Source organism: Simochromis diagramma, unplaced genomic scaffold, assembly GCF_900408965.1.
Source record: "Simochromis diagramma unplaced genomic scaffold, fSimDia1.1 OVJJ01000216.1, whole genome shotgun sequence".
NCBI lineage: Eukaryota > Metazoa > Chordata > Actinopteri > Cichliformes > Cichlidae > Simochromis > Simochromis diagramma.
The window spans coordinates 10,863,229-10,884,292 of record NW_024386883.1 but is presented as its reverse complement, the minus strand read 5'-3'; the positions used below and the strand labels follow the sequence as shown (position 1 = coordinate 10,884,292).

General features: G+C 37.5%; 2 protein-coding genes across 2 annotated transcripts; both read left to right on the top strand.

Moving 5' to 3' along the window:
* Positions 1-1,100: 1,100 nt before the first annotated feature.
* On the top strand, positions 1,101-12,017 carry LOC120733806. The gene is made up of 9 exons (XM_040032240.1): positions 1,101-1,169; positions 2,542-2,602; positions 3,799-3,883; positions 4,059-4,116; positions 4,724-5,044; positions 5,384-5,650; positions 5,978-6,244; positions 6,485-6,610; positions 9,868-12,017. The coding sequence occupies exons 2-9, from the start codon at positions 2,568-2,570 to the stop codon at positions 9,966-9,968; spliced, it is 1,260 nt and encodes a 419-aa protein (XP_039888174.1). The 5' UTR covers positions 1,101-1,169; positions 2,542-2,567; the 3' UTR covers positions 9,969-12,017.
* A 5,167-nt stretch (positions 12,018-17,184) lies between these two features.
* On the top strand, positions 17,185-19,082 carry LOC120733807 (leucine-rich repeat extensin-like protein 3). The gene is made up of 4 exons (XM_040032241.1): positions 17,185-17,455; positions 17,666-17,725; positions 17,822-17,880; positions 17,990-19,082. The coding sequence occupies exons 2-4, from the start codon at positions 17,711-17,713 to the stop codon at positions 18,993-18,995; spliced, it is 1,080 nt and encodes a 359-aa protein (XP_039888175.1). The 5' UTR covers positions 17,185-17,455; positions 17,666-17,710; the 3' UTR covers positions 18,996-19,082.
* Positions 19,083-21,064: the final 1,982 nt, after the last annotated feature.

Below are 21,064 nucleotides of genomic sequence, written 5' to 3'. Positions count from 1 at the left end.
TCATATATAATTGTAAAATCTTTTGACTACCTAAAAAATCAATTTCTGTTTCTATGTCTTTCAGATGATGCTGAAGATGACATCATCTACTCAGATGTTAAAGTGAAACAGCGTACAAGAAAAGCAACACCACGTTCAAATCAAGATGCAAGTTAGCTTGCCCCTAATACATTCTGACCTAGCACCAGTCTTAAACCTGTTCATGCCAAGTTAGAAGTTTCAGTTAGAAGCTCTCACCAACATCTTACATATAACACTGGAGATTTAAAAAGCTGTGGTCATTAGTGTTTGTGCGTTTCTTGTGCTCTTCTTTGTATATATAGCAAATAACAGCAAAGGTGAGCTGTGCCTCTCTAAGACAACAGCTGAGTCAAGCATCAACCATCATCTCATAGCTTGAGCATTTTAGCTAATATTCACTGTGTCTGTCATGACCGTAAAACAATGAAACCATGTGATACTAACTTAGTTGCACACGGTGAGAAAGTGCATACTATACATGTGTCTTGCATAACACTGGCTTGTTTTTTTTTTACTATTAAGAATCACAGCAGATGACAAAATGCCCACTTATTATATCTAACAATACAAAAAACATGAAAGATTTACTCTAGAAATAGCTGTAATTGTGCTTCTATTACAGTTTGTTATTTAAGTCATGTATTTTCAGTGCATACAGCTTTTTGCCTGCAGCTTAGAGTCTCAGTATTGTATGTATCAACCTGCAACTTGTGAATAAGAATGATTGTTTTCCTTTACTTATATTAGTTTCTGATTAGTAGTTCTGTCATATTCTGGAACAATCTGTAAACTTTAGTAGTAAATGTAAAAACAGTTTGAGAAGTTTGAGCTGCAAGAAATGCAGAGATCAGCACTCACCTCATGAATCCAGTGTTATGTACAAATAACTGGAAGCAATAAAATAAAATGGAAATTAATAATTTACTAGCTGACATGACATCAAAGCACTGAAAACACATGAAAACTCCTGAGTTACAGCTTCTTTCAACAGACTGTCTGTTAATATTAACCCTGGGATGAAGCATTACAGGCTCACCACCAGGTGGCGCCAGTACCAGTGACTTTAGCCACCAGCTGCCTAGTATACTGCAAGTGCTAGTTGCATACATACAAAGCAGACTTACATGGAGAGACTACACATGTATGCTGTAAGTACATGTTTATGTCATTTTTTAGTCTAAGTATAGTGTAGCTTTGTAAAAACTGGACTCTTATTGTTAATGCAACAACTGCTAGCTCAGTTTATGCTTCAGCTATCAAACACATATACAAAGTGACAGAAATGAGCTAACTGGTAGGTTCAGCACCAGAGTGATGCACCTGAAACTGATAGTAAAACATTACAGCAGTGTGTTGCAGATAATTTGATTCTATCCGTGTAAGACAGATAGAAAAAAATAGACTTTTTAACTAGTTTTTTTTTTTTTTTTTTAACTCAATCTTGTAGAGTGAGAGGATGGCTGAGGAATGGAGAATTGCACTGGTACCGTTTTTTAATAAATCTAGTAACGTACAGAAGGATGAAGTGGATGAGCCATACCATGATGATAAAGGAAAGTTTTGCAGCTAGGTTAATAAGAGAGAAAATGACGAGTGAGCAACAGTTAAGCGTAATGCCAAGAAAGAGCACTACAGATACAGTTTGCATTCAGGGAGTTGATGTAAAAGTATAGAGACGATCGGAAGGAGCTTCACTGTGTCTTTGTGAAGTAATTTCCCAAAAAGTATAAACAACTCTAACTACACTAACATTATTCTATTACTTTTATACCCGCTCATTTAACTAACCTTAATATATTATAATCAGATCTCTCTCCTTGTAGTTTATATGATATTGTACCCCTCTCTTTCTCACTCTGTGTGGGTGTACTAGTAGATTTTCTTTGTATTTTTAAACATAAACTTCAATCAGTCAGTGAATCTGCAACAAATATAAAATGGAAAGAGCTGTGGTTTTAACCTAACATAGTTTTAGCATCCCACATTAGGGTGTCAACCGATACTTGCTGTAGACCATGTTGATGAGTTCAAATTGCAGGACGTGAGAATAAAATCCCTTTAAAGGCATATAGTGCTTTATTGGTATGTTTACAGAGATTCAGAGAAGCATGCGGTATCACAGTCTGTCTAGTGAGAATATAATATGGGATTATCTGGGACATATTCCATGATTTTCCATGATTTAAATGAACCCTCAATGCTGTCTTTTTGCATATATTTTAAAGCACACCTTAAAGCATTCTCTTCTGTTACCAACAGTTTAACCTTGAGATGATTTTCTGGGCTACACTTAAAGTTACTCTTTTTAAATTCCATCCATATAGCAGCTCAAAAATGCTTGATATTAAGAACATGAGAAATAAAATGTCTGAATATCATCAAAAGTAATACTCTAATTTGTCTAATTACTATATTGACATGTTTGCATAAGTAAAGACAAGTATGTTGAGACACTAAATGCTTGAGTAAGACTAACATGACTTTAAATACATGCTTACTCATTTCTGTCCAAACCACAAGACAAAAACAGCAGCCCAAAGCCCGTCATGCCTGCCGCCACAGAGAAGAACTCCAGGTGCTGGTAAGTAATGCTAAACTTAATTCTCATCGGTGAAATTACTGTACTATAAAAACAATTTTAAAAAGATTTCAAAGATCCATTGATTATGATTGTAAAAAATACTAGATAATAGAAGAAGAAATGTTACGAAACCCTTTTGATTGGTCACCATAGCTTTGGTGTCCACAGTTCAAACAATATGTCATAAATCTGTTGACCAGAACTACAAAATTTAAGCTTAAAGTAGCGATTTGAAAACAGACTAAAATTTTAAAAATAGTAATATTTTGTTTGATAGGATAGCCCTAATATGGTGTTCAAAAAAAGAAATGTGGCCTCTACCAGCGAGCACAGAAAAAAACCAAAGTAAAGAATAAAAATGTTTTTCTAAGCTAGATATTTATAATTATCAGCCATATAACAATTAATATAACAATTATAGTTGTTGACTTATTAAAATAACAGGAAGTTTTATACTGTGGGTGTCTGACATACAGGTACAACCCACACATATGCACACAGAACTTTAACTAAACATTGTACTGTTGTACCGCTGGGTATTTACAGTTAGCACTTGATTCTAAACATGTCATGTTGTTCTTATCCTTCTGTTTTGTAACTACATATTTGCTAAATTACTTTATGTTGTGGAAATGTTTCAGGAAGATCTTTGATGAACATGTCAACTATATCTTATAATCTAATTTGGATATTTGCATTTTTAATCATCCAGTTCTCATCATCATGTTCATGTGCATTCTTGTCTTGGTACATGCAAATAAAAAGTGCACAAACAAAAGCAAGAAGCAGCATTGTTGATTAATGTCAGAGAGTGACTCCTGTTAATTCATTGTGGGCTAACATGAACACCCATTGAATGTGACATAAAGCTTGGTAACTGCTCTCACGGGATTAGCTGTAGCACAGGTCATCTCCTAATTGGAACATTGGTGAATGCTCCAGTCTGCAGAGTATCCTTGGACAAGATACCGAACCCCAAGTTTCTCCCAGTGTGTTTGTCAGAGTTGGAATGTGTGTGCAACTGTAAGATAGTAAGATCAAAAAATTGTGTGTGTATGAAACATGTTGTAAAGTTCTTTGAGTGCTCAAGTGGAAAAGTGCTATATAAAAACAAGTTTATTTAATATTTACGTTGAGTCTAGTGCTCTGGTTGTGCTTAAGGCAAATAATGTCTTCCTCGATTTTCTTCATGAAAGGGAAAAAAGACCAGAAATATACCATCCAGGTGCCAGTGGTGAATTCACATGCCAAAGAGTAAGAAGTGATCTTCTTTTAAATGTGGTGAGTGACTGTTGTTATGGCGACATTAGTTAAAAAGCATGCAAATGTCTAGTATGTCAATAGTTGTTGCATTATTTTCCAAAGTAAGAATAGTTTCTATTTATCCATTATGTAGATAATCCACACGTTTGATAGTACACTACACATGCAAAATAATCTGATTCTGTCCAAACAGAAGATGATTTTGATCTACATCATCATCGCAACTCCAGCAATGACCGCTGTGGCACAAGGTACGCTTCAACTATTAAACAGTACATAGAAGAACAAAACAAATCTACAATGTTAAGTCATTATTAACCTCCTAAGAACTCTTTCATGGCATGCATTTTTAATTTCTCTTTGCTATTTGGGCTGATTGGGACCTGATGAATGTAAAAACAAAGAATTACCAGATTTTTATTTTTTACCTGATTTTTTTTTTTTTGACAAAAATGAGATCCACAGATGAGGACATTCGTTTTAAATTTTAAAAGTTCAGTGGCAGTCTAATGTCCTCGTAAGTGGATATCAGGCCTTGTAGAGTAAAATTCAGCATTTTGGTCTAGACAACCCAAATGTTGAATGATGTCCACATATGTGGACCAGGTCCTACGAGGTTAAAGCATTTAAATGTTTTGTCTGATGAGAGAACATTTCTCTTTGATATAGTGCTGTACAACAGTACATCAGACAACAGTGTCATTAATACTATTGCTCAAATTCCATACACATGGATTTTGTCAGTAACTATTAATCGGTTACATAGATACAAAGTTTATGGATTTCTGTTTAGTACAATTACATGATAGTTATTCATTTCCCTCTTTGTATACATTTGTTTATTTATTTTCTTACCAGGGTCTTCAGAATGCAATCTAACTGAACCTGGACCCCAGACGTGTTTTGGAGTTTTAGGAGAACCACTCGTTTTTTACATACCTACTAATCCACATATGAAGACAAGCTTGAAAAAGGGTACAGATAACATTTTAACCTTAATAAATGATACATTAATTAGTCTCAATGAAAAATACAAGAATCGTACTACAGTCTCCACAAATGGAACATTGAAGCTCAACAAAGCAACAAAACATGACTCTGGAGAGTACAACATGGAAACACACAGTTCTACTGACGGTGTGTTATTGCACACAGTTAACATCCATCTACATATACTCGGTAAGACCAACAACTTATTGACTTATTGAATAACATCTGTGTAATAACAATGTACCTGTCAAAATACGGTTTAGAGCTAAAACCAGAAATTTAAAAAGCAGGTAGTTACATGAACAGTTTATAGATTGCATTTATCGTTGTTCTTATTGCTGGTTATATATTAGTAAGTGAGTTATAAAATTATCATTCATTTTATGCACACATTTTATATAAATAAGCTATGAGTAAGCACTTACATAAAGCCTGTATTGATATGTATTTACACTCCTTAGAGTAGCAGTGAATGTCATATTGCAGTTGATACTGTGTCTATATGTGACTATGCGTTTGTTTTTCCAGCTCCTGTGTCAGAACCAGCTGTTACGCAGATGTGTTTATCACCAAACCAGATGACAGTCAGCTGTTTCTCTGAAGGAGATGAAGTAGAGTTCATTTTGTCTTTGGATGATAAGTTGTTGATACAGACTACAGCCAACGGTACAGAAAACAACAGCGTTTCAAATGTTACCATTAACTTACCTGGTCAACTGATGGAAAACCTGACATGTGTTGCTCAAAACAATGTCAGCAGAAAACAAAATATCACCCACCTTACAAGCTGTACAGGTAATGTAAAATATATGTAATAGAAATGAACATGTTAAATGTGTTGTAAAGCTAAAATATATCTTTGGATAATCAAAGACATTAATAACCTGTAACATTTTTCAAAAGTAGCATAGATCTGTTTTTAAAAGTTATCTATGCTGACAAAGTCTCCCAAAGATAATTTTTTTTTTTGCAAAATTCTGTTTTGTAAAAACTAGAATAACTTACCAGGTACCACTAAAAACAGAGTTTCTGAAGACATATATGATAGTTTGCAGAGCTGGCAGTGGATGTTAAATTGCAATTCGTACTGCATACATATGTGACCACATGTTTGTCTTTCAGCTCCTGTGTCAAAACCAGCTGTATCTCAGGTGTGTTTGTCACCAGAACAAAGGAAAGTCAGCTGCTCCTCTGAAGGAGATGACGTAGAGTTCATCTTCTTATTAGATGATAACTTGTTGATAAAAACCCAACCCAACATTTCAGAAAACCACAACATTTCAAATGTTACCATCAGCTTAGATGATCAACTGCTGGGAAAGCTAATGTGTATTGTCAAAAACAATATAAGCAGACAACAAACCATCATCCACCTTATAAGATGTACAGGTAATATAAAAAAATGTTCTAGTTAGATATTCATTTTTTCTATATTTTTAATTATTTTGTTTAGTTTATGTATTCATAGGCATTGTTCTAATTAAGTTATTTATTTGAGTTAAAAAAAATCAATCTTATAGGTCTATAGACCAATTACCTTATAGATACTGAAGCATAAATTGCAAGTGACTTGAGGCCATTATATCCCCATTATCTCAGTACATTCTTCTTAATGTATTCAATTTCTAGGTAATGTTTCTGACCACTGTGTCGTGACTGTGGCTGTGGTAGGAAGCATTGCCATTCTACTCATTCTGGCTGTGTTTCTTGGTGTCCGGAAATTCCAAAAGACTGGCACTATGACTGTTAATGAAGGTAATATTTTAAATTAACTATATTGCTGCTATCAATTTTATCTCAGTGAGTACCACACATGAATGTATGTCAAATTGTTATAAAACCTTTACAGTAAGCGCCATTATTTGTATTGCTTCTGTACAGGACCACAAGGGATTTTAGTAAAATTTTTGTAAAATAATCAATATGTGATTGAAATGCTGATTTTCACCTTTAATTCAATGAGTTTTACAAAACTTTTTATTAAATGTTTAGTAATTACAGTCATTTTCTCCTCAGCTGTAAAAGGCTGATGGGTTATTGTTGTCATCCTGACAAGCAGTGGGCAGGTGGGTTTATCATTGTGATAACTCGAGAATAAAGCAATGTAGGAGTTTCAAATTGATATCTTTCGTGTATCTACAAAAAAAATCATAACTTTTGAGAACAAAGTGATGTGGGATTTCGAAAGTTAGAACATAGGTCTATCTACCTTGACGCTGAGGGTACCACTGGCCAGTGGAGGTTTTTTTTTTTTTTTCCAGTCTCTCGTTTTCAGAGAACCAAAATTTACTAGAAAACTAAAATGATTTAAAGTGTAAGGATCAGTTTTATACTTCAGTCTTGCAGTAAGACTGCCTTCAACCCATGGCCTTTAGCTTAGCTCAGGAAAAGTGCATAGAGAGCTTCATGGAATGGGTTTCCAAGCCCCAGTGCAAAGTGTTGATGCAAAGTGTTGCAAGCAGTTGTGTAAAGCACACCACCATTGAACTCTAGAGCAGGGACGTGTTCTTTGGAGTGACACATCACAGATGGGATCAAGGTGGGTGTCAGAGAATATCTCTTGGATAGAAGAAGAATGGTGTATTTGAGATGGCACTGCAGCTCAACCTTGTACATTTTTAAGAATGTACAAAGTTGTTTGGCCACTCCTAAATGTTTTGCCATCTCTCTGGTTTATTTCTGTGCTTTTTCCACAGAATGATGGCCTCCTTTACTTATACTGACATCTACTTGAGCATTATATTTAAAATGACATCAAAAAGCTATAAAATACAAATTTAGAGCTTTGTTATGACTTTAGATATGATGTCTGCTTCATTTTTCCAGAAATAAAATAGAAACAGAACTTGGTCATGATGCTACTTTTCCATCTATTGTGTAATTCATTGATTAGAGGCTTTGTGATTAATCTTGATTAATCGCATTTAATCGCACAAGAAAATTTGCCCCAAGGCGCCATTCTTTTTCATTTAAAGGGGTTTTATTAGGTGACCGAATCAAATAATAGACATGGACATTAATATTGTAAACTCCACCTCTTTTAATTTCTGGAAAGAAAAAATAGGGTTTAAACTGCATTTAAATTCAAAACAGAGAAACAAAAAATAATATCCCTGGCCAAAATTGGGCAGACTTAAAAAGAAAGTGCTATTTTAAGTCCTTTACGTACATTTTCAAAGTGGTATTGTCTTTAAATAATAATAATAATAAAAATTTCAACATAAAGTGCAGTTTTTCTTCTTAAAAAAATAAGGTAGAAACATGTGACCTGCAAGTGAGAACAGTCTCTCACATGGGACAGAAGTGGCAGGATCCTTGTGGGCCAGGACAGACAGCTGTGGGTGGGTCCCTGCTTGACTGACCACCACTGCAGCAGGCAGTCTTTCTGTCGCTGATGGTGGATTCTGCTCTGTACAGACTCAGGGCCCTGTTACTCAGGGCTTCTTCATCTGAATCAGAGTCTAAAGACAATGAAGAGAGGAGGAGGCACTTTGTCTTTGTTGGCTCCTTTGTGGTGGCATCTTTACACTATTCCTGCAGCAGGGCCTCAAGGCTGGTTCAAACCTCTTCTCACTCTCCCCTCGCAACACACTTGAAATCCTTAAAGCGTGGGTCAAGCACAGTAGCTATCTTGAGCCACTGATGGTTGAGTGTAGCTACACGTTGGGATAGGTCCTTTGTGAAGTCAGTCTTGTACCATGTAGTTTGAGTCATAATTGGAGACCTCCATGGTGTGATGCAGGTGGCAGAAAGCAGGTAAAACCACTGAACATGAGACATATGTCTCACCTCCAAGAAGCTCAGTCACAAATCTGTAGTAGACAGCTCAAGAAAGTAATTATTAATCTACACAATAACTGTTAACTATGGATCTTTTTGAAGAAACAGTAACAATAAGTTAAAAAATAGTTTTATTTACCTGCATGGCTCAAGGACTGTGGTTTACCAGCTCTGATGGAGTTAAAATCACTAGCTTGTGCTTTTGTTTGTCCAAAGCAGCAAAAACAGCCTCTTGATTTTTTAGTAGACAAGAAACCATATCCACTGTTGAATTCCACCGTGTGGAAACATCCTGTATAAGTGGCTCTTTCTGTTGCCCCAGTCTTGTTTGCTCCTGGTGTAGTTCTTCCACATTAGCAGGGCTGTCTGTAATGCATCTAATTTTGTTTGATTTTCAGTGTCATGAAGCTGTTGAATTTTACTTGAAATAGTCTTCAAGTAAAAGTAGCTGGAAAGTTAGATCACCTGATGCTAACTGTAGCAAATTTTCTAACCCCCTATCTTCTACCACTGATATTGGTCTACAGTCCAGAGCAATCCATTTTGCGAAAGAACTTGTAAGTTTGTCTGATGTTGACTTGCTAATTTTGGTCCTGAAGCCAGTCATTTCATCAAGTTAAGGTTAAATTGTTGATACTCAAACTGACACTGCTGGAGCTAGCAGCTCCCACAGTTTCTGTGCTCGCTTCAACATATTTTGCATCTAGATGGTACCATAAGGTTTTTGCACAGTTTGCACAAAACCACGCTTTTTTCAAGGCTTCTGTCAGGTAGTCTTTTGAAATGAAATTTGCCTCCGATCAGTCCTAGCAACATGCTTTCTTCTGATTCCTCGTAGCTCTGATGTGTGCATCAGTGTAATTGGTATACCAGGAAATCCAACATTGACAAAAGTTCCTCTTTGCTTGAAATGCAAAGTGTGAATAAATACGTTTTCCCCCTTTTTTTTTCTAATTAATTAATCACAATTATCGCGTTAAATTGCCACCCCTAATAATTATCCAATTTTGGGCCTAATGCCTTAAATTAAAGGTAATTAAAACTAAATGCTTTATTTCAATCACAGTTTTTTATTTGATTTAAAATCCACTGTGGTAATGTACAGAGCCAAAGCTACAAATATTGTGTCATGGTGAATGTTTGTGAAAACTTTCTTGCTACAAGTTTTTGATGTACAATATTAATCTCCTTTGATTACACAAGACACAGATTTCTCTTTCTACTTCTTTCAGATGATGCTGAAGAGGATGTTGTCTACTCAGAGGTTAGACTGAACCAGGATGGAAGAGAAACAAGAGAAACACCACCTATTTCAAATCAAGATGAAAGTTAACGTTGACTTTTGGTCAAGTAGCTAATAAAACTATGCCAGTTTAGCAGTTCCAGCTGTGCAGTTAATGTAAAGGTAAACATATTTTACAAGTACTCACTGGATTACTTTAATTTTGAAGAAAACATAAAGGGATAAAAAAGGTATTTAGAAGGCATTTAATATAATGAGATATTAAATTAAATTAAATTAAATTAAATACTTAATACTTAATATTCGAACTACATTTTATTTCACATAATTTAAATAAACTACAACAACCCTGTAAAAGTTCCAACCAACATTTAACATTTAACCTTGGAGATTGAATAAAAGGCTTTGGTCAGTGATGGTGCTTTCCTTGTGTTGTGTTTAGCAGACGTGGGCTGTGCCTTTTGTTTGAGATAAAAACACAGTGAAGCATCATGGTTACTTTTTTCTGTGTTGTCATGACATTAAAACCACAAACTACATCCTGTATTCACTGAGCTGCTAAACCTCTAAACCATGTGACATTACCTAAGCTGCACAGACGTCATCGAGAAAGGAAAACTGTATAATGCATAAAACACTGGCTTGTTTGTTCACAGCTGTTAATCATAGTAGAGACTTAAGAGATCTAAGATCATGAAAAGAAGCTTTAAATTTTTTTGAAGACGTTTTACCTCTCATCAGGTGGAAATTCCCAATTATCTAACCCCTAGGAGGTGATCATTGACCCACTATTAATCATCTGCGACATGACATTAGCCATAGTGTGTAAAAAGGCGTGGGCCATTACCATCAGAGGTTTTGGATGAAACCACTGTAAGACCTTTACCCTATCATGTGACCTATTGAGGGATCTCAGGACTGCATTGTGGGTAGCTGACAGTTGGTGTCATAAGCTGCTCGCTCTGTTCAAAGGTGGCTGTTCACAGTGGACATAGATGGTCTCTTTTGCTCCTCTTTCAAACCAACCATCTGTCTTTTCAGTCCAAAATGTGAACATTGGCATCCCTGAAAGAGTGACTTTGTCCTTTAGGTGCAGAGGTACAGCTGAGTCTTGTCCTGTCGAGGAGGCTCTTCTATGTTGTGTCACGTATTTGTCGAGTGGCTATGCGGTTTCTCCAGTGTAGAGCTCTCTGCACTGCACAGCATATGCTTTGTTGCTCGGCTTGTGTTTTGGATGACTGAGAACCAACAGAGACATCAAGCAACAATACAAAAACATGAAGGGCACAAACTCCCCTGCGGGCAGTTCTTCTAAGCAGTATTTTAATGAAAAGTGTGATTGATATGAATATCTTGTGTAAGGTGACATAAATCCATCAATAATTTATGTTATATGCTTGACATGTGTGAAAAAGTCAGTAAGTGGACTTTGTGAGACACGTATAACTGTGTGCGTTTGGTCGGCAACCTGGTGATGCAATTAAAATTTCGTTGTATTTTCAAATGCAATGATAATAAATGCTTTGAAGCTTGTTGACCAACATTTAGATTTCCAATAATATTTGTCAGGTTTTGTGATCCCATGCCAATTTTTAACTACAATAAAATCTGTGCTCTTCTCATGTTTTACATGAATCTGTCTCAAAGTGTTACATTTATTCTCTGTATGTATCTCAGTCATACAAACCATTACATTTAAGTCAAGCATAATGTAGAAAGGGACAACACTATAATAACCCTTACATTAAAAAAGAATTGGTGTTTTCCTTTACGTGTATTAGTTGGTGATTAGTGATAATTCTGTGATGATCTAGTAAAAGCTGTAACCTTTAGTAGTAAATGTAAAAACGCATAGTATCAGCACTCATCACATGGTGGAGCCAACGTTTTTACAGTTAACTAAAAGCAGTAAAATGCAGAGCAAGTGATCTGCAAGATCTTGTGAAATTCACTCAGATTTAAAAGTAAATGATTTGTAAATGTGGAGACAAATCTGTAACTATGTGCACAGAAATGGCTGATTTTCTGAAGCTGCTGAGAAAAAAGACAAGCCATCAGTTGCAGCTGTCACATTTTACATGTGATTTTTGTTTCACTCCTGTGGTAGCAAATGTTTATACATAAATGTGTGTGAACAGACTTTTCTCTATCTTTTGACCTAAATCCTGAGATGAAGATCACAGGTTCGTGCTGTCTCCCACGCAGTACTTCAGAACATACATGTCAGTGTGTCTTTAGCAGACACACTAAAAAAAGAAAGAGTTGTGACTTTAATCTAATGTGGTTTTCACACCAGGCTGTTAACTGATACTTCCTTTTGCTTCTTTTCACAAACTTTTGTGATGCAGATTATATTGACAAATGTACATTGCAGGACATAAAAAAGCAAAATAAACAGTTGAATTTAATCCTGTGATGAAGAGCACAGGTTCAGGCTGTCTGCCACGCTGTTCTTCAGTATATATCACCAGGTCGAGTAACAGTAACTTAAGCCTAGGGATGGGTACCGGTGTCCGGTGCCATGATGGCACCGGTTCTGACATAAACGGTAGTAACCAGACCGAAAAGCAGCGCACATTTCGGTGCTTTATTTCGGTGCTTTTTTTTCCTGAGCTGTGATACACTTCTAGCCAATCATTTTACGTTTCCGAGGATAGTAGGCGGGGCCAGGTACGTACGTTCTGTTAGAGCAGAGCTACAGATTAAAAATGTCCAAGGCAAAGCGGTCAAAAGTCTGGCTGTACTTCACAGCAAAATATGCAAACTCAGCAGCCTGCAACAAGTGCTTTAAGCTGATACTGTGATACTGTCAAAGGAGGTAACACCTCAAATCCGATTAAACAGCTGGCGACGCATAGCGTTTTTTTTAAAAGCCGAGAAATGCGCCGTATTTGATAGCTTGCTGCGAGACCTCACACCGTGCACGTCGGGTGGGTTGCCAGTTATCGGACCCGGAGCAACATCCCCCCAAACCCGAAGAATAGAGTCCTGGCCCCTAGCCCTGCCAGTGTAGCAGAAATGATGAGGATGATGATGCAGCAGCAGCCGTTCTTCTCTGCGTGAGTAGCTTAATGTTCGTGTGTAATTTAGGTTGAGTAGGCTAAACACGTTATTACATTAATGCAGGTAAGGTGAACTAGCAAACATCATCATAGCTACATGCGGCTGTCTTCTTGTTTGATGGCAGATACTCCCTTCACCCTGGCCAAAAAGGCTAAAATGACCAAAGAAAAAGTGGAAAACAGTTAAACATGAGAGGTTTTTGGACAAAGTTTGTGTTTTTTCCATTGTTTAAGCACTGCTTCCAGCCAAGAGTGATACCATATATGCCCCATAGCTGCAGAAAAGGCTAACATTGTTATCTTTTTACAAAAACCAGCTGAACATGAGAGGTTTATGGACCAATTTTGTGTTCTCCATTCTTTAAGCACCGGTTCGAGCACCGTTTAAGCACCGGCACCGTTTCAAAAGTACCTATTTGGCACCGGTATCGGATAAAACCTAAACGATACCCATCCCTACTTAAGCCTATTTTAAGACATCCACTACCCAGTGCAGTTGGTGTCAGGCAGACACAGACAGACATGCTACATGGGATAAATCATATGGTATTCAATTTTTAGGTGTGTTCATAAGTATCCAGTGGTATATCTTTGTTTAAAAAAACAAACAAACAAATAAAAAGTCCTCAAAATAACATTCTTAACACAACTGGAACAGGAGCGTCTGGATTCAGTATCTAGCAGTCAGCTATAGTGATAGATAGTCTAAGGAGCTTGGAAAGAAAAGCTTCTGGACTTCTGTAAGTTGCTTGAAGACGTTTCACCTCGCATTCGAGAAGCTTCTTCATTTCTAAGGACAAATGGTGGAGAGTCCCAGATAAATGCAATAGTAACAGTATGTGACTACACCACATTTACATTCCTTGTGTTACTTCTCTCAGGGGTTGCTGCAGATAACATTTTTAACTCTAAACTTCTATACAAAGAAAACATCACTCAAGTCACAGGAAAACTTTAACTTTTGCGCAAAACATTATATTATATACAGATTATATTATATCTGACCTCAACTTAGCTGAAACTCTACAATGATGATTCCTATGAAAGTAAGACATCTGCAATTGATGTTACTTTCTTATTACATGAAGAGGTATTCTTCATGTAATAAGAAAGGTATTTCCTTCTTTTCTCTGGGCTCATCTTCATTCACCTTTTTTAAGCATACTGACATATATCAAATAAATAACAACAACAATATTGACAATATTGTAAAAGCCCCAATCAAAATTTTACCCCCGGGGATTAAACAAAGCCTTTTTTCAATAGTGTTGGTGCTTTGCTTACATTGTGTTTTGTTGAGAAGATGTGAGCTGTGCCTCAAGCATCATAGCTGGTCTTCACTGCGTTGATTGTCACAACCTTAGAAACCACAAGGTCGTGTGGTCACTGAGCTGCTAAACTGCTAAACAACTGCTGCCGTTGCACAGAGGTCAGCGTGCAACTACAGTATCGGTACCATGCATAACAATGGCTTGTTTGTTCACTATTACGAATCATAGTAGATGATCGATAATAGTAAATGCTCACATATTCTTATCAAGCAACAATACAAAAAACATGAAGGGCACATGAGGCAGCTTGTAATGACTTTACACATTAGCCTGTTTCATTGTGGAAACAGCTCTAATTAACCAGGTGACATTTTAAAATATTTTATGTGACACAAATGCAGCAGTAATAAGAATATTTGTTGATATGTATAAAAAAGACATTTGAAAAGTGACATTTGTCATTATGTCCCATTTTTGAAGTACAATAAAGATTTTGTTTTCCTCATGCTGCGTTTGTGTGTTTTACCATAAAAAACATTACAACAAAAGCAAGCGCAAGAGATAAACAGAATAATGCTGCCTTTTCCTTAATACACAAGTTGATTTTTTCGTCTTCTTCTTCTTTTTTTTTAAACATTTTCTTTATTTGTATTACTTTATTATTATCAATTTCTCTGTGTCAATATGTCGACATCTATAATGTTGGCTAGTACAGGGAAAGAACAATTTGAGACAAGAATGAAGCTTGATTTGCATTTAATGCAGTGATCAGCACTGGCCACATGATGGGGCCAAAGGCATTTCTATTAACTAACAGTGTGAAGGTTTCATATTAGATACAAACAGTAATGATCAACTGACAGTGTGTTTTACATTTGCCTGTTTTTTCCATCTTTAGTGCAACATGGCCTTAAGTACATTTTGGTAAAGTGTGCTTTTCCTGTATAAAAATATATATTCCAGTTGATAACTAATTCTTTAAAGACTTAAATGGCATCAACCATCAGTGACAGCTCTTCATGTTAGTTTTTGTTTATCAGTGGAATAAAAAAATTACCACATTTTTTTTCTTTCAAGTTCATGAAGGAAAACTGTCATCTGTCACTTGTTGGGTTGAAGGAAGTAACTGAGAAAGAAAATAAATAGAACAGCAGAGTTTAATGGGTGAAGATTTTACTTGCACATAATTTCTTCAAACTCACTCTCACAACATTACTTAGACCACAGAACACTGTAGTTGAAACCACATCCTTTTATTCCCCAGAAGTTATGTAATCTCATCTATATTGAGCCTGCACTCTTCTTTTTAGTTGTTCATTTCTTTGTTTTGTCCAGGTTTTCTTTTTTTTTTTTTTTTTTTTGCCTGTCCCGTTTGGCTCTTTTGCCATCAGAATTATTGTCTAAAGGCAAAGAAAGATGCCCAACGGATTTACTTTACCAAATTGACCATCCCAGCCTTGCCATAATGGTCCATTTGATTCACCTTTTATTGTTTATTTTATTTTCACTTGTTGAATACGGGACAGACTTGACTGGGGGAAAGAAGGGGAGAAAGAAAGAGGGAAAGAGAAACAGCTGAGAAGAGGGACGGGGGAGAAGGGCAAAAAACAAAAACCAACAGAATGGGCAGAAAAAAAAATGCATATATCGATCACCTGGATCACCTGTTGAGAAAGAAAAAAGAAAACAAGCAGAAGAAAACAAGAGTAATAGAATAAACAACATCACAATGATAAATGGGAATATGACAGTAAATACTAAATATTAAACATTATTGTGCAGCACATAAGATCAACAGAACACAGTGTGCTTTGAGGTAGGAGCCAAAAAGGGTGTAGTTTGTGTGTGTGAGCACCCGTGTGTACACCTGTGAGCATGGACACGCTTGTTTTTTTAAAAGGTTCCTTCATGTAATGATCTGCTAGAGGGTGTGGGGGGGCCACAGCCCCGTCCTCCAGGGCATGAAGCAGGTATGGAGGAGATCAAAACTCCAGACATCCAGAGGCCCCCAGAACACAAGAGACCAAGGAAGACCAACAGAGGGGCAGCCGCGCAACTGTCCCAGAAAGAGCTGAGGAGAGTCCCAGATGAGGGCTCACCCAGCAGCCGCGGAGCAGAAGCCAGGGGGAGTTGCAGTGACGCGCCCGTGAGCTCCGCCGGCAACAATTTATAAAACTATTATATTTCATTCACACTCATCTGTACATTCCATGAAGTGACCTAGTCTGCAAAAAATCCGCATCTCCCTTAAATTCTTTGTACCTGTTGACTGAGAATTCAACCTATCTGCCATGGAAAAGGATTAGAAGATATAATTAAAATAATTTTTATTAAATTTTTCCAAAGACATTTTCTGAGGATAAGCAAAACATTGCAATGCATTGGGGGGTTTCTCGTTCTCTCTAACGTCCAGCATGATTTCTACCAGCTTCCACCGGCTGAGACAGAGGTGAAGGATGGGTTTTTTGTCACTTCTCAAGCTTCCACTGATTCAAGACGGGCTAATTGGACTGTAGCTTATAGGAAAAAACAAAACAAGCCAACAAATAAGCAAAAAAACAGGAGAAGACAGGCCCCCAGAAAAGCTCCTGCTCTGTAGGACGTAACAAAGCACTTTACCATATACAGATGACATGCACATTAATATAACCAAGCATGAGTGAGAGCAAAGTGAAATATGAAAAAACTACTGAAGGAGAAAAAATAATCAAAAATGCAAAAATTAAAATAATAATGTAATTTTAAAAATTACATTATCATTAGAAATTTAAATACACTACTCAAAAATTATTATGTTTTTAAATGAAAGATTATTTCATTTAAAAAAGAAAAAAAAAATCACTTCCTAATCAGAGTATCATTTATATGAGACACTGTCAGTGTGCTGTTATATAACTCAGGTATTTTTTAAGGCCTGACTTGTTGCATTGATGCCCATTGCTTTACTGTCCTGTTGGATGTGTAATGTCAGATCCCTTGTATCTGACATTTGATTGGGCATCACTGTGTTGCTATGGCATGATCCTGGTAGTTATTGTTGTTAAAACAATAAGAATAACAAATTCAAATTCAAACATTGCTGCATTCTTCTGTTACTGACAATTCCAAACCTGCACTCAGTCTCCTCATTACACTGGTTCTGAACAGACACAACATTGGAGTCTTTGCAAACTTTGCTCAAAAACTACAACTATTTGACACAAAACCACGACTGACAGCAAGCACAGACAAACAAGTCACTGAAGTAAGGATTGAAAGATTTACTTTTAAACAATAATGATTAAGACCTTTCTCATAAGGTTGTTTTACCTTGATTGCCAGCTGTTACTGTTTTTATCTTCATTTCTTTCGTATTTAATCACCTAAACAATGCTGTAATGATACAGTTTGATTGGATATACATTGTTGAAACTGACTTGAAAGTGTATGACAACTGTCCTGTAATGTTACACAGAGAAACCAAATCCTGCGTGGATCTTTCTCCTGACAGACGCCTAAAATGGCTCGAGCTGTGGTAAGTTACTCTTCACTGTGTCTGTTTCTAAACATTAAATCATGTGAATTCTTAATGAAAAATACAACAACAATAATAATATGTAACTTTTTAAAGGAAAATCCACATCTTAAGAGGTTTAACTCACAAAGCAGCTCAGATGTCAGCAGTGACAGGTATGTTTGCTTTTCAATTTAAAAAAAAAAAAAAAGGACATTAAAACATCTGTTTCCATCATATGTTGCAAAAATAATCAGCTGCTGATTTTTCTTGTTATGTGTGCAGCAAGTACTGCTTCCAGGATGTGGGGATCTTACCGCCTCCTAAACGTATGAGGCTGATGACGTGGGATCTTCCCCTGCCTCCAAGTCCTCCATCATCCCCTGTGAATGATGACGATACTGATCAAAAGTGTATCAGCGGGCTGCCTTATGATGTTCCACTCCCTCCACGTCCTCCACCTTCTGAAAAGAAGTATGCTTCCCTTCGTTTCCTTGAACATGAGATGTCTTACTTGATGCCTCTCAGTGTCCTGGCTAATATTCCACTGCCTCCAAGTCCTCCACCATCCCCTGTGTGTGCTGAATACACGAATCCAAAGTGTGTCAGCCCTCTGCCTCATGAGGTTCCACTCCCTCCAAGTCCTCCACCTGTTGAAGCATTTGGTCCCTGTGGAAAGAATCCAAGTTCAACAGTGTGGTCTGTAGGTGATGAAGAGGAAGAGTTAATGCTTAAGCTCATTAGGCTGACGCTTCATGATGTTCCACTGCCTCCATGTCCTCCACCGTTTGAAAAGAAATACACTTCACCTCATTCTCTAAAACACAAGAGGTCTGATTTGATGCCTCTCAGCCTCCTGGCTAATATTCCACTGCCTCCAAGTCCTCCACCGTCCCCTGTGTTTGCTGAATACACTGATTCAAGGTGTATCAGCCCACTGCCTCATGAGGTTCCACTGCCACCAAGTCCTCCACCGTTCCCTGTGTTTGCTGAATACACTGATTCAAGGTGTATCAGCCCACTGCCTCATGAGATTCCACTGCCACCAAGTCCTCCACCTGCTGATGCCTGGCCTCAGTCCAAGGATACTCATAAGGTCCTTCATCCAGATCTAAAATATGACCGTTCTTCCCTGGATGATGAAGTGGCCTTTTTCATGTGTCCCACAGAAAAGCCTCCTGGTGTAACCGCTCTTGATGTTTCACCACGTCCACTTTATGAATTTCCAGACCTTTCAGAGAAGAGATGCCTCAACTTATCTACTGTTGCTTTCCTTTGTCTGGATGATTAAAGATGTGTTTGTTGTAATAAAATAATTTTTGAGCAAATACATGTTGAGATGATTTGGTTACTTATGATGGTTATAATTATTCAAACAGCATTATTGCTGATAAACTTTTTCTACTCATTTTCCCCATGAGCTATTTAGATGTCTATTTTGAAGATCCACTCACATTATTATTAAATATGCTTATTCTCAGTAGAGTATATAGCTACATCTGAACAAGGAATAAATTAATTTCCACCAGATACTCATTAACAAGTTACCTCAACATGAACCACTTAAATAAAGCAAGCATTAGTGGAGTGCACAGATGGGAAAAAATGACTACATGCCAGCATTTACCCACAGACAATATCGGATACCGACTTTTTCCTTAGGTCATGCGGAATAATGTTTAAGATGTCCCAACTTTCTCTCCTTGCTTCTCTACCCTCTGTGTTTTATGGGGTGACTGCAGGAGAAAAAAGGAGGGCTTTCCCCTCTGCCTTACACCCCTTCTTTGCAAACATGTGGCCTGGGAATAATTGGGTTACAACTGCAGCAGACCAATGAGTTGGCCTTGATTTGGAGAATGACTCCATTTACTTTTGTCTGACTGCCTGCTGCTCCCACAGCTGCACCTTTTATCCTCTATTCAGGATCAAGATTTTACTGAGCATTAATATACAGGACTAACCCACATTCAGGATATGAGGTGACAAAAAGTAACAGTTAAAAGTAATGGTGATTAAGAGTAACAATGTTACTAAAGGCTTTACTTTTTTTTAGTATCGAGTAATCTAACTAATTACTATTTCTATTGTTACAATGCTGTTAACATTACTAACAAGAAAATATGGTGCGGGTGTGTTACTATTTTTCAACACACAGACGGTTGAAGCTGTCTTCCTCTTACCTGTAAGAACTTTGAAGTACTTGGTTAAAGTCTTCAAAGGTCTGTCTAACTGATTTTAAGCCAGAGGTTAGACAAGTTTCTTATGGGCCTGTTAGTTTCACATTAATGCTGCAGATGAGACAGTGGCAGAAAAAGAAAGAAACTTTGGTTTTTAACTGTCAATCTCACTCTTGGCTTAATTCGTTATTATATTAGTTGTTTGTAAGAAAGGCAAGCAACTGTATGATGCCCCAAACATTCTTACTGCCCCTTTATAGTAGAAGGTGAAAAATGTCATGCCTACAAGCCATAAATTTTTATCAACCATTAGGAATTCCATGGGGAGTTTTAATAAAATAATGGTCAGAACAGTGGCATCAAGAGGCAAGCTATTCACCAAGAATAACATGGTTATCATATACAAATACCAAACCTTAAATAGAAGAAAACATACACCCTAACAATATCCCTTTAAATATCTGTGCCTCTGTGAATCTGCACATTGGGTCCATTTCCTGCCCGCCTGCACACAGACCAGGACAGAACGACATGACCACAACATGGACCCAGCAGACTCACGGTTTGCCTCGGAGGAGGAATAGGTTGCGCAGCTATGGGACTACTGCAGGAGCATAATCCATGCCGCAGACAATTGCAAGCAGCACATACAGGTGGTGCTCTTTGACAGCTTCCTGTCCTGCACTCCCTGTTTAGTGAGTTTTGTGAACATTAAAAAAGTGGCTCAGTCACCGGCCCAGTTTTCTGCACAGTCTGCAGTTCAGTTACCTGCTGTGTTGCCTTTGGTTCAGTGTTATCGTTATTGTTGCTGAGTCACCGGCTCCTCTGACTCAGTCATCCATTTTGTTATCTGTTCAGTTATCTGCTCAGCCTGCAGTTTGGTCACCTACCCTGTCAGCAGCTCAGCTCAGCTCAGCTCGTGGCGCAGCCTGCAGCTCAACCGTTAGCCCACTCACTGGCTCAGCCTGTAGCCCACTCACCAGCTCAGCCATTAGCTCTGCCCGCAGCTCACTTATCTGTTCAGTCAAGGGTCTCCATATGTGCTGACCCTGTGTCTACTTCTGCTGGAGGGTCCGAGGGGCCCGTCCAGCCTTCGTTTGTTCCCGCTGGGTGTTCTGGAGAACCGCATCAGCCTTCGTCTGTTCCTGCTGGGGGTTCTGGAGAACCGTGCCAGCCTTTGTCT